Source organism: Sapajus apella, unplaced genomic scaffold, assembly GCF_009761245.1.
Source record: "Sapajus apella isolate SASKATOON/1434 unplaced genomic scaffold, GSC_monkey_1.0 scaffold16, whole genome shotgun sequence".
Taxonomy (NCBI): Eukaryota; Metazoa; Chordata; class Mammalia; order Primates; family Cebidae; genus Sapajus; species Sapajus apella.
In genome coordinates, this window is record NW_022436956.1 from 16,665,963 (window position 1) to 16,678,026 (window position 12,064).

Below are 12,064 nucleotides of genomic sequence, written 5' to 3' on the forward strand. Positions count from 1 at the left end.
CCAGGAGAAACAGTAAACAAATCCAGCTTCAGCCTTAAGGTGGAGTGCACCTAAGGTGCTCTCCAACTTCTCCCTGAAATGCTTTCAGTGTATTATATTCACAGTTTAGGAGAAAATATATAAAAGTCACTACCTGACCTCCTTGGATAAAACAGGGGAGATATGTAGAAGGTAAAGGTACTGTTCCTTTGTCCTCTTGACCTTTCCTCATATCCAGAATTAATTAGGTCCTGAACATACATCAGTGATGAATACAGGAAGAAAATACAGTCAAGAGAGCCAGTGTGGAGCAGACCTGAAGGTGGGCTGCAAGGAATGATTTAGTGATGCCACCTTAAAGCAAAGGACTGTGGAAGGTACTTTGTGACCAGGTCACAGGACATACCCCTCCCCTTTTCTCCACCCCCTCCAACCACAGCCAAAAGGAAGCTCAACCATGTGCAGCAATAAACTTGACATGTTTATTAATTAAACTATCACTTAAATAAAAAAAAGTGCATAGAAAATAAACATGTTTAAAAACTCCTTTTTTTTACAACTATGTACACTTTTTACTTTTACATTCAGTCTTTCGTAGAGAGCTTTCAGCATTATTATTTTTTGAACTATTAAAGTATTTTCCTTCATCCCTGTCACAGGGAGTTAACACTGATGGACTTTAGACACATTTTCCTTTTTTTTTTTTTTTTCTCTTTTTCTCTAACCAGAAGCTTGGAAGAACACAAGGAAAAAAAAAAACAGATCTGTTATACATGATAAAGTTGTCAAAAAATGTCTTATTTCTAGAAAAGAAGCTTGTCATCTGTTGAGCTCTTGAAACAATTATTCAACTACCTGTATTTACTAAAGAGACTGTTAAAAGTTCAATAAAAGAAACACCACAATTCTATTTTCTTGGTTGAAAGACAGAACTAGAGTACCTCGGAACAAGATACCAGGAAAGCACAGAACACAATTTTCCCCTAAATGCAGGTGGTAACCCCAACATTCATAACCAAAAATAGAGAAACAAGGAGGACAGGTACTGACTGGCAACATTCATGGGCAGAAAAAAATCCAGGTGACACCATTTCTGTGTTTCTCTCTGATCCGAGGAATGGACTATTCTACCATTCCTTTATGATTAGAGGTTCCCCCATTTCGAAATCAGAGGAAAGTGAGCCTGATATCTTCCTGCCACTACTAGCAACTGTAACACAATCCTTATCTATAGTGTTAAGAGAATTAAAAGCCATGGACTGAACTAGGCTTTGTTACATGGTGCATTACTATATTAGTTCCTATATATATCATATTTATATTTGAAAACCAAAACAAACAAAAAGTTGCAAGTTTTCAGAGTGTGTGACTTGACTGGTATTCATGATTCGGCACAAAACCATCTGCTCAATAACCTTGTATTGCTTTAAAATGAAGGAAATGAAACATAAAATTACACCCAGCCCTTTGCAATGACCCGCTTTTCCTTAAAAACAAAAGCTTGATTTCTAATTAAAAAAAAAAAAAAAAAAAAAAAAAAAAACCCAAACCAAACTTTAAAGTTAACATCTGACAAGGTTTTGACCTTTAGTATTTTCAGATATTTGATTGAACGTCAGTCCTTTAGAAAGATACATTCATTAAGAAGATTTTGTGTGTGTGTGTGTGTGTGTGTGAGTTGTATTTTTTTTTTTTTTTTTTTTTTTTTTTAAATCAAGGGAGCTACATGGTGCTCACTGCATTGGCCGGGGGTTTGACGGAGGCGAGCAGGGTGGCGGGCTGGGTCCCGGCAAAGGAGTCTGGTTGAAAACGTATAGCTGCCAGGGCTTCCCCCTTAATTCCTGTTATTGGTCTAAAAACAGAGGGGCTGTGCGTAAGGTGGTGGGTGGCCAAGGAGGGAGCCAAGAGACCAAGTTCCGGCCAAAGGGTCAGCGCCATGCAGCTATTCTGGTTACACAGTTGTCACTGGCCACCAGGAAATGCAGCCACAACAGGTTCTAGCAGCAAAGCTATAAGTGAGCTGGCTCTCACTGAGAACTGACCAGGTTTGTTGCTGTTACTCCTTAGGGATCTGGGATGCCCCTTGGGGGATTCTTGGGAATGACCCACCACAATTCCTCAATCCGCACTTTTGTGCGGAGATTCCCTTGGTCGCTTCTGAAATAAACTCAGATGTGTTTTGGAGATAGCTATGCCATTTTTGCCTTCTTTCCCTCTTGTAGGGAAACCTTCGATTATCCCCCAAGTTGCTGGCAGGTGTGCTGAAAATTTGGCAATGGACTCAAGGCTGAGCTAGAAGGAATTTCTTATTTCTGTGGTTGACAATTAGGGGGTGGAAAGGCAAGGCGAACCATCTGCAGCTGGCAGGAGAAGGAAGCTGTGGGTTCCTCCCCTGTCCTCAGGGTTTGGGGTTGGTAGAAAGAGAGTGAGGAGGGGGCTCACAGTACAGCATGGCCTAGCAGGGCAGTAACTAGGTCTATTTAGCTGAGTTCCCCCCACCCCCTGACTGGCCTTTGGGTCTTTCTCAAGGTGAATTCAGGACCCATCAGTGCATTAATCATTTCAGTAACAAATGCAGCTTAAGTTTTTTTTCTTTAAAAAAAATAGGAATACAAGGATTTACGAAAAAACCTCACACAGTGCAATAATAAAGGAAAGCAGACACTAGTGGAACCCCGAAGGCCACTGCATCTTGTTCATGGGTGAAAGGAGGAAGGGAGGTGAGGTCTGGGTAGAGTGCCTTTCCCCAGTCCCCTGCTGGCACTTCTCCATGATGACAAGGAAGTCTCTGCCATCCTGGCCACAGTGCTGGGCTCCCTGCATGACAGTGAAAACAGTGACAATGTTCCAGCAAAGCCACCAGACAAAGTTCTTAAGGTCACAGGAGAGAAGGGAGCCCAGGATGGAAGGCACAGCAGAGCCATGAGTCCTGGGGCAGAGAGTGCTGGGCTGAGTCGTATTGCTTTGCTAGACTTCCATAGGAATGGGCTTCTTGCGGCGAGAAAAGGGTGCCCCACCCTCTACTTGGACTACACTACTCTGAAACCTTGTGGCAGAGGCAGAGAAGAATCTGCTTTATCGTGAGTGGTCAGACTGTGCTTCAGTTTCAACGGGCTGCCTCGAAAGAGGGCAAAGGTGATCAATGGGTTCTCTGCAGATATATGAGGATTTGGTGGGCAGAGGGAAAGGAAAGAGTGGCCTATGAGGCAGATGGTGATGGAAAATGTCAAGTTGCCATTCAACTTGTTTGCTAACTCTGAAGTAAGAAAGATGAGGGAAATGTAAAAGATTGCTGTCTCTCACCACTCTGGAAGTTGTGTTGGAAAGGAGAGAGACTGCGTGTGAAAGAAGAAGAGAAACTGTTGTATCAAGATATTACTGTAGCCTTTTGAGGAGCTTCAATAGGGGAAGGAGGGGAGTGGCCCAATGGAGTTGGGTGACCTTCCTTCTCCATTTATTGTCAAAGAGCAAACCCAAGAAACATTTATCAACAGGGCACAAACAAGCTACACATTAAACAACAAAAAGTACACCTTCCAGGGGGAAGTTGGGCAGGAAAAACCAGACTTTGTGTGTACAGCTGAATATTTTCTCTAACTTCATCCTATGAAAATAAAAAATTATTAAAAACCGATCTTCTTTTAAATTAGGATAATACCGCGGTTTAAAAAATAGCCTTGTCATAAGTGCTTCTCCCTATGAAGTGCTTCTCATAGAAAAATATACAAAATATATTTACATTTATAAAACCTTAAATAGTAAACTGTAAACAGAACAGAGTAAAATCCAATGACTTAATTTAACAGGTTGAGGACGCTGTCTTGGGGAAAGGAAGAGAAGAAACATTTGATGCTGTTTTGACCACATCCTAAGGAGTAATCCAGGGCAGTAGTGTCATTGAATTTACTTTAGCCGTGGGTTGTGCACAGGTGGCAGAGTTCCCTCAACACAAGGTGGTCTAGTCCCCAAGTTGTGGGCCTTGAAATCTGATTAGTGTTCTGCCTTCAACTGGACACTGACCGTTTAGAAATTAAGTCTTCCTATGTCTTAACAAGGGGAAAATAAAGTAACCACGTCTTAGGAATGGGACCCAGGGGTCATCCTGGCTCTGATGCTCTGGTTGTTGCATGATTTAAATCCTATTTAAATAATCTTTTTCCTCTCCTAAAAAATCATGCTACATATGTTTCTTTAAAACTCTCTGTGGAGCTTTATGAAAACGTTTCCAAATTCTGTCTGGTTATGACCAATGGCTCCTGTCCACTTCCCCACCTGGAGTGCTTACAGGCTCAGGGAACTTTTTGCAGGCACATCCTAGGCCCAACAGGGAGTGTCCTTGAGCATGGAGTCAGTCTACCCTACAACCCAGAAAGAAGCATGGGAAAGCAGTGGGATGAAGACAGGGGAAAGGAAGAAAAGGGAGTGAAGAGAGGGAATGGTAGAGGGAAGCCGCTCCTACTGTCAAGAAAGGTAATTGGCTGAGATAAGGCTCCTGGGGACAACACTCCCACTCAAAGCCCGCAGGTTCAATGTTTGGTAATTAATTGGCACAACCCCATGACAGCCTTTTGACACCAGAGGTGCTAGGAATCCTGTCTCCCAATCAGAAGTGAACCCTTGAGTGGGAGGATGGTAGGGAAAACCACCAGACCTCTGTTTGTTCTACAGACGCCGTAGGCGGGGCCCAACTGGCAAACTGTCAGGAATCCAACCAACCCTCCATCTGGAGCCTTGCCTGACCCCTCACTTACAGTGCTTGGGAAAGGGCCAAGTTGAGGATGGCAACTTATTTCTGTGGAGATATTCAGGCCCAATCTCCCAACATAACCAACCCTCCATAATAGGCTCCTTCCAGGCAAGTCTGCTAGGGATCCCACTCCCGCTTTTTAACAGTAAACAATCGGAGGGGGCCCCAGGAGAAAGCCAATCATGGATCTTTTCTTCGAGACCTCAACTCTCTCTCCAGGACTATGATCACATGTCTGATGTGAGTATAGGACATAAGAGAGCTCAGCCATCACGGAGGCCCCTCAGCTGTGCCCACTCAATCCGGGAGCTCCCAGCTGCTGGAAAAGGCCTTCAGCATTACTTTGGATGGCCCTGTGTCTTTGCGCTCCAACACTGGGGGAGAAGAGCAGCTTTAGTTTAGGAACTTCCGGCATTTCTTGGCGCCACAGTTGCAGGGCAGCTTGTTGCTGGCATCCTCAATGGGGAACTTATAGTCATAAGTGAGTTCCTCTCCTCGGTAGATCTTACGCATGGCAAAGATGACAATGTGCTTCTGCCCATCAATATTGATGACCCGAGAGTAGCAGTTAGGCTCACATGAGTGATTGATGAAGCGTGCAGCATTTCCATGCATGGTGGCATCCACTACCTCTGAGTCATCAATTCGGAACATATAGCAACCAATGCCCTGTATGTGCAGGAGAAAGGAGAACTTGGCATTTCTTACAAACTCAGGTTTAAGAACATTTCCCAGTTTTCTCCTGATGTTACCTATAGCCGCTGATAAAGTTTCCTCTAGTAAAATTTCCAGATTTCTCCCAGTACCTATCTTTCAAGATGCTTCCATCAAGAGTTCCTAGATTACAGGCCACTAGTCTAGAGGTTTCTAATGTCTTTGCAGGACAGAGAAACCTAAAACTTGTATGGCTATGTGCTTCTGATACTAGGAGCCACTCAGACAAGCCTTCAAAGAGTAACTTTCTGTGCTAATCCTCAGAGTGGATTCTCTACTTTTACTGAGCCCCTCACAAATTTCAGAGTTTGTTTTTTTGTTTTTTTGTTTTTTTTTGTTTTTTGAAACAGAGTCTCGCTCTATTGCCCAGGCTGGAGTACGATGGTGTGATTTTGGCTCATCGCAACCTCCTGCCTCAGCCTCCCAAGTAGCTGGGATTACCGACGCCTGCCACCATGCCCGGCTAATTTTTGTATTTCTAGTACAGACGGGGTTTCATGATGTTAGTCAGGCTGGTCTCGAACTCCTGACCTCAGTTGATCTGCCTGCCTTGGCCTCCCAAAGTGCTGGGATTACAGGCATGAGCCACTGTGCCCGGCCTGTTTTTTTTTTGTTTTTTTTTTTAAAGAAAGGTCTTTGAATTGATAACATACACTATTTCTTTTGGGATTCAGGGATCATACTGGTCCCTTTCTACAGCAAAACAAAAGAACTGGGTGAATGCAAGTGGGAGACTTACCTTGCTGTCGTAATACTTTTCCCGCTTGTCAGTCTGGATGGAACGGATGACATTGCCAGCATACTCAATCACCATCTCACCTGCATCAATGTTTCTCTTACAGAAAAGACCCCGGCCATGGATGGGAGACCTGGGACAGATGGAAAAGAGGTCAGACACAAATCTTGCAACTAAGGTTAATTGCATGAATACATGAATAAGTTCTCCTGGTCTTAGTTCCCCAGGAGGGACGTGAGAAAATAAAAATTTGGACCCACTTGATTTGTGTATATTGTTCTAACATGGCTAAAGATGAAAGGTATCTCCATTCTATAGCCCACTGGAAGAAGCAATGTTTTAATGCTTACTGTTTTAAAGTCCTTGTTCAACACAAGGAGTTGCAGGATCCCAGGATATGAGGGTCAATAATTAGTATCCATAAAATCCTCACTTACTGAGTGAGGAAAGTCAGTCCAGCATTTGGTCTACTTTGAGTCTGGAAAACTTCGTTCATTTTCTATAATTTTAGCCTTACCTGTAGACACCAACTGCCTCCTTAGAAGTCTTTTTTAAGTGCCGGAAACGCATGGGCATTGGCAGATCCATGCTAGTTGCCCTCCTAAGAGACAAGACATATCATTAACAAATTTTCTTCAGGAAATAATGTTTTGAGTCTTGAATGAAAGGTTCCTAGAGAAAAGTAGTACACTCTTTGTTCAATGTCAAACTGAGTAGGTGCCTTATAAAATGAGGCCCATTTTTAGTATATATAGTACTTTCTGACCATGACAACCTGACAGAGTATACTATCATTAAATAGGCCTCTTACAGTTCTTTGAATTTGAATTTCTCCTCTGTACCTTATATTCCTCATTCCTTACCAGGCATCTACTGCTACTTCAACACAAATGGATTTCAGTCTTCTTAAATCTTCTTTATTTTATTTATTTATTTATTAAAGACGGGGTTTCACCATGTTGGTCAGGCTGGTCTTGAACTCCCGACCTCAGGTGATCCGCCCGCCTTGGCCTCCAAAGTGCTTGGATTACAGGCGTGAGCCACCACGCCTGGCCCAGTCTTCTTAAATCTTATCTGGGAAATTCTGATGCAAACAAATTCCTACATAGTGCCCAGCTGGAGGAGAGGGAAAGCAGTTTCTAATGACTGCTCTCCACTCAAGACTTACCGAGCTGACTTCAGCTGTACCTCCTCCTCTTCTTCATCATTGGGGTTGTATTCAGGAGGCTGACGATGTTTAGAAGCCAGGAAGTTAAACATGTCAAATGCTGACTTCCTGGAGCCAAAATATTAAAACGTATTTAGAGAAACGCTTTAATAAAGCAGTAAAGGACAAAGGCATTGACACTGGAAATCTCAAAGAGTATGTGGGAAGACAAAGGTGTCAGGAGATAATAAAATCAAGACCCAAATCTGCTAACAGAAAAGAAGGGAACTTGCCTGAGGTGGACTTCAGCCCTGGCTGAGCCATGAGGGTTCAATGGGGGTTCATTGGCCTCCTCTGGCTTGTGGAAACGGAATTTGTAATTTCGACAGTGCTTGGCACCAGACAGCTGCTCAATCAGGAACACAACTGCATCATGGAGAATCCCCAGCATCCTCAAACCGTTAACACCTAGAAGGATCAGAGGCACCCAGGCAGTGAGGAGCATAGTCAACTAGAAACAGCACAGTCCTACAGAAATGCCTGTGCTAGAGAGTAACTGTGCCAGAGGCTGCTCAAGGGTGAATTATAACGTATCAGCTCAGAATTAGCATCAGATAGTCATTAAAATGATGCTGATACAGATCTACCAAAATGAAAAATGTTTGTGATAGATGGCTAAGTGAAAAAGGAATGCCACCGAACTATGGACTATTTTGTATGTGCTGTATTACACAGAAATGCTATATGCCAACACTATATACATGTGTTATTTTATGTCATGCTCATAATGACCACATGAGGCAGGAATTACTAGCTTCATTTTCAGGTGAGCAAACAGGCTTAGAGACCTGACATAACACTCCCGAGGCCATATAATTTGGCAAGATGTGAACTCTGGACTGCATAGCTACAAATAAAATCCCATTTTAGTTTATAGGAATGGATTACCTATGTTCTATAAGTTCATATTCCTCCAGACACCTCACTAAAGTTTATTTATTTATTTATTTATTTTGAGACCTAGTCTCGCTCGGTCACCCCGGCTGCAGTGCAGTGGTCTGATCTCAGCTCACTGCAACCTCCATCTCCTGGGTTCAAGCAATTCTCCTGCCTCAGCCTCCCAAGAAGCTGGGACTAGAGGTGTGCACCACCATGCCCAGATAATTTTTTTTTTTTTTTTTGAGACAGAGTTTCGCTCTTGTTACCCAGGCTGGAGTGCAATGGCGCGATCTCGGCTCACCGCAACCTCCGCCTCCTGGGTTCAGGCAATTCTCCTGCCTCAGCCTCCTGAGTAGCTGGGATTACAGGCACGCACCACCATGCCCAGCTAATTTTTTGTATTTTTAGTAGAGATGGGGTTTCACCGTGTTGACCAGGATGGTCTCGATCTCTTGACCTCGTGATCCACCCGCCTCGGCCTCCCAAAGTGCTGGGATTACAGGTGTGAGCCACCACGCCCGGCCCAATTTTTTTGTATTTTTAGTAGAGACAGGGTTTCACCATATTGGCCAGGTTGGTCTTAAACTCCTGACCTCAGCGGATGCACCTGCCTCGGCTTCCCAAAGTGCTGGGATTACAGGAGTGAGCCACAGCACCCAGCCAGCCTCACTCAAGTTTAAAAGCAATGTTAATACACCCCTAACACAGAACTCTCTTGTGCTGTTACGATGAATGTATGGAGTAGTATACTGAGTAGCTGCTTTCTTCTACTCACTGTCTTATGCTGTTAATTAGCATTTTAAAATTTCTTTTTATTTTATAAAAGCAACATTTATATAAGTCTGGCATCGATGGTAAAAGGTTTTCATTTTAAAATGATTTGGCTTTTTCCATTAAAGGGACAGGGCAGAGTTACAACTGCCACACTTCTTTTTGGCACTAGCAAATAGCTAATGTTCTTTATATTTTTATTAAGTAAACAATATGATTTCATTTACAAACATTGCTTTTGATATTATTAATAGATATGGAGATATGGAAACAATAATGGTATCTGTTGTGGATCAAGTATCCATTTCGTAAGTGTAATTGTATTAGGATTGCAACTGCACATATGCAATTCCAGCAGATATACAGTTTGTGTTATGAAGCATATTTAGAGATGTAACCTTGGCGTAATGTCCTGACGCAGAGGAAACAGCAGATGAAAAAGCAGATGATCATGCCACTGCACTCCAGCCTGGGCAACAGAGTGAGACCCCATCTCAAAAACAAACAAACAAAAGAACGTCTCTAGATAAGCAATATTCTTTTTCTAAGAGACAGGTTTCATTTTGTTACCCAGGCTGGAGTGCAGTGGCATGATCATAGCTTACTGTAACCTTGAACTTCTGGGCTCAAGCTGCTCCCACCTCAGCCTCCTGGGTAGCTGGGGCTACAGGTATATGCCACTGTGTTTGGCTAATTTTTAAATTTCTTGTGGAGACAGGGGCTCACTGTGTCGCTCAGGCTGGTCTCAAACTCCTGGCCTCAAGTGATCCTCCTGCCTTGGTCTCCCAATTTGCTTGGATTACAGGAGTGATCCATTGCACCGGCCCCAGGTAAGTGACATTCTTATGATCACAACTGTTGGTCCCATAAGAATTTGCCTTAAATATATAACACAAGTCTACAACATAAGAGCTTAAGCCATATAATGCAATGGCAAACTCTTTTTTCTACAGACCACTAATTTTCCTTAAGAATTTTTTCCTGGGAGTTCTAGATTGCTGTGAATTCTTAGGTAAAAAAAAGACTTTGAAAAACATACTACATATGCAAGTATATTTTCACAGAAAGTTCCTTTTAATATGTAGGCTGAATGTTCAATTCTATATTCACCAGAGGACTTACAATGAAATTAATATTGTATTGATAATGAGAAAACTGAGATGCATTATGCGTGGGCCCCTGTCTGTTTTTAAGCAGCTCACAGCAGAGGAAGGCAGAGATGTATACAAACCATACAATGTGCAAGTGTCCAAATTCTGCATAATATAAAGTACTATGGAAACTATTTTTTTTTTTTTTTTTTTTTGAGATAGAGTTTCACTCTTGTTGCCCGGGCTGGAGTGCAATGGGGCAATCTTAGCTCACTGCAACCTCCGCCTCCCGGGTTCAAGTGATTCTCTTGCCTCAGCCCCCCACGTAGCTGCGATTACAGGTGCCTGACACCATGCTCAGCTAATTTTTTTTATTTTTAGTAGAGACGGAGTTTCATCATGTTGGACAGGCTGGTCTTGAACTCCTGACCTCAGGTGATCCGCCCACCTTGGCCTCCCAAAGTGTTAGGATTACAGGTGTGAGCCACCGCGTCTGGCCAATGAGAACTCTTAAGCAGGAACAATCTATTCTGCTTGTGGGAGATTCATTTATTCATTCAATAAATATTTACTGCACACCTAAAATATCCCAGGGACTCTTTCCATCTTTCCACTGTGCCAGACAGGACCTGGGGAAGACAGAGGTGAGAAGATAGGCAAGGTACCTCTATTCATAGAGCTTTTACTTCATGGAAGAGACAGCCAATAAACATATCAAAGATATTCCCACTTCAGGACTTTTTCATCTGCTGTTTTCTCTGTGTCAGGACTTTAGAAAAAAATATTTAATTTACTTTTACGAGATGGAGTTTCACTCTGTTGTCCAGCTGGTGCAGTGGCTATTCACAGGTATGATCTTGGCACACTATAACCTCAAACTCCTAGGCTCAAGCGGCCCTCCTGCCTTGGCCTCCTAGCTTGCCTGAATGAATCTGCTTTACGTATTTGCATGATTGGCTTCTCATCATCACTCAGGTCTAAGCTCAAATGTCACCTCATCAAGAGATTCCAGATATCCTGCCACCAACTACCCAACTTTGTGTCACTCTATTTCATTTCCCCATGTTATCTTCTTCATGGTCCTTACATATACATACATGTACACCACTAGAAATATAAGGTCATGAGGATAAGGACAAGGTGGAAGCACTGGACATGGAGAATAACGGACAGGTTTTGGACTGGGAAACACAAGGGTCATTGTGCTTAACTTCCAGCATCCCTTCCACTCCAGATGACTAGCCTAAAAAAATCCTGGGAATCCCAGTCCCTTTGCCAGTGACTGGCTTAGAAATGGACATGGGGCTAGGTATGGTGGCTCATGCCTGTAATCTCAGCACTTTGGGAGGCTGAGGTGGGTAAATTACCTGAGGTGGGTGGATTACCTTATAACTGAGTCTCCTATCTTGCCTCTTTATAGTGTACCCTCAGAGTCACCAGAGGTCTCTCTGGCCAACATAGTGGAGCCCCGTCTTTACTAAAATACAAGAATTAGCCAGTCATAGTGGTGGGTACCTGTAATCCCAGCTACTCGGGAGGCTATGGCAGGAGAATTGCTTGAACCCAGGAAGTGGAGGTTGCAGTGAGCCAAGATTGCAGCACTGCACTCCAGCCTGTGCCAACAGGCTGAGACTCTGTCTCAAAAAAACAACAAAAAAAGAAACAGACATGGTACCAAATTCTGGTCTGTGAGATGTCCATTTTTTCCTAAGAAAAAGTCCCTCCTGTTCCTCTGAACACTGTGATGACTGAATGTTATCGTGGGAATTGCTGCAGCCATTTGCTATCAGCTTCAAGATGAAGTTTTACTATAGATCGTAAAGTGGAAAGAAGAAAAGAGTCTAGGTACTGGGTGACATTGCAAGCTCCTGTACCAATCAATCCTGATGTCTGTCCTACCTCTGGACTTTCTTTTTTTTTTTTTTTTTTTTTGAGACGGA

General features: G+C 43.1%; 1 protein-coding gene across 8 annotated transcripts in view; it reads right to left on the minus strand.

Annotated features, from left to right (window-relative positions):
- Nucleotides 1-439: 439 nt before the first annotated feature.
- Nucleotides 440-12,064, minus strand: part of KMT2A (lysine methyltransferase 2A) — a 93,982-nt gene continuing 82,357 nt past the window's right edge. For all 8 annotated transcript variants that reach the window (XM_032285321.1, XM_032285319.1, XM_032285320.1 and 5 more), the window contains 5 exons: nucleotides 7,617-7,791; nucleotides 7,345-7,452; nucleotides 6,694-6,777; nucleotides 6,180-6,309; nucleotides 440-5,395 (listed from right to left, as the gene is read on the minus strand). In XM_032285321.1, coding sequence (XP_032141212.1) covers nucleotides 5,120-5,395; nucleotides 6,180-6,309; nucleotides 6,694-6,777; nucleotides 7,345-7,452; nucleotides 7,617-7,791 — 773 coding nt within the window. In that variant the 3' untranslated portion in view covers nucleotides 440-5,119. The remainder of the gene's footprint in view (nucleotides 5,396-6,179; nucleotides 6,310-6,693; nucleotides 6,778-7,344; nucleotides 7,453-7,616; nucleotides 7,792-12,064) is intronic.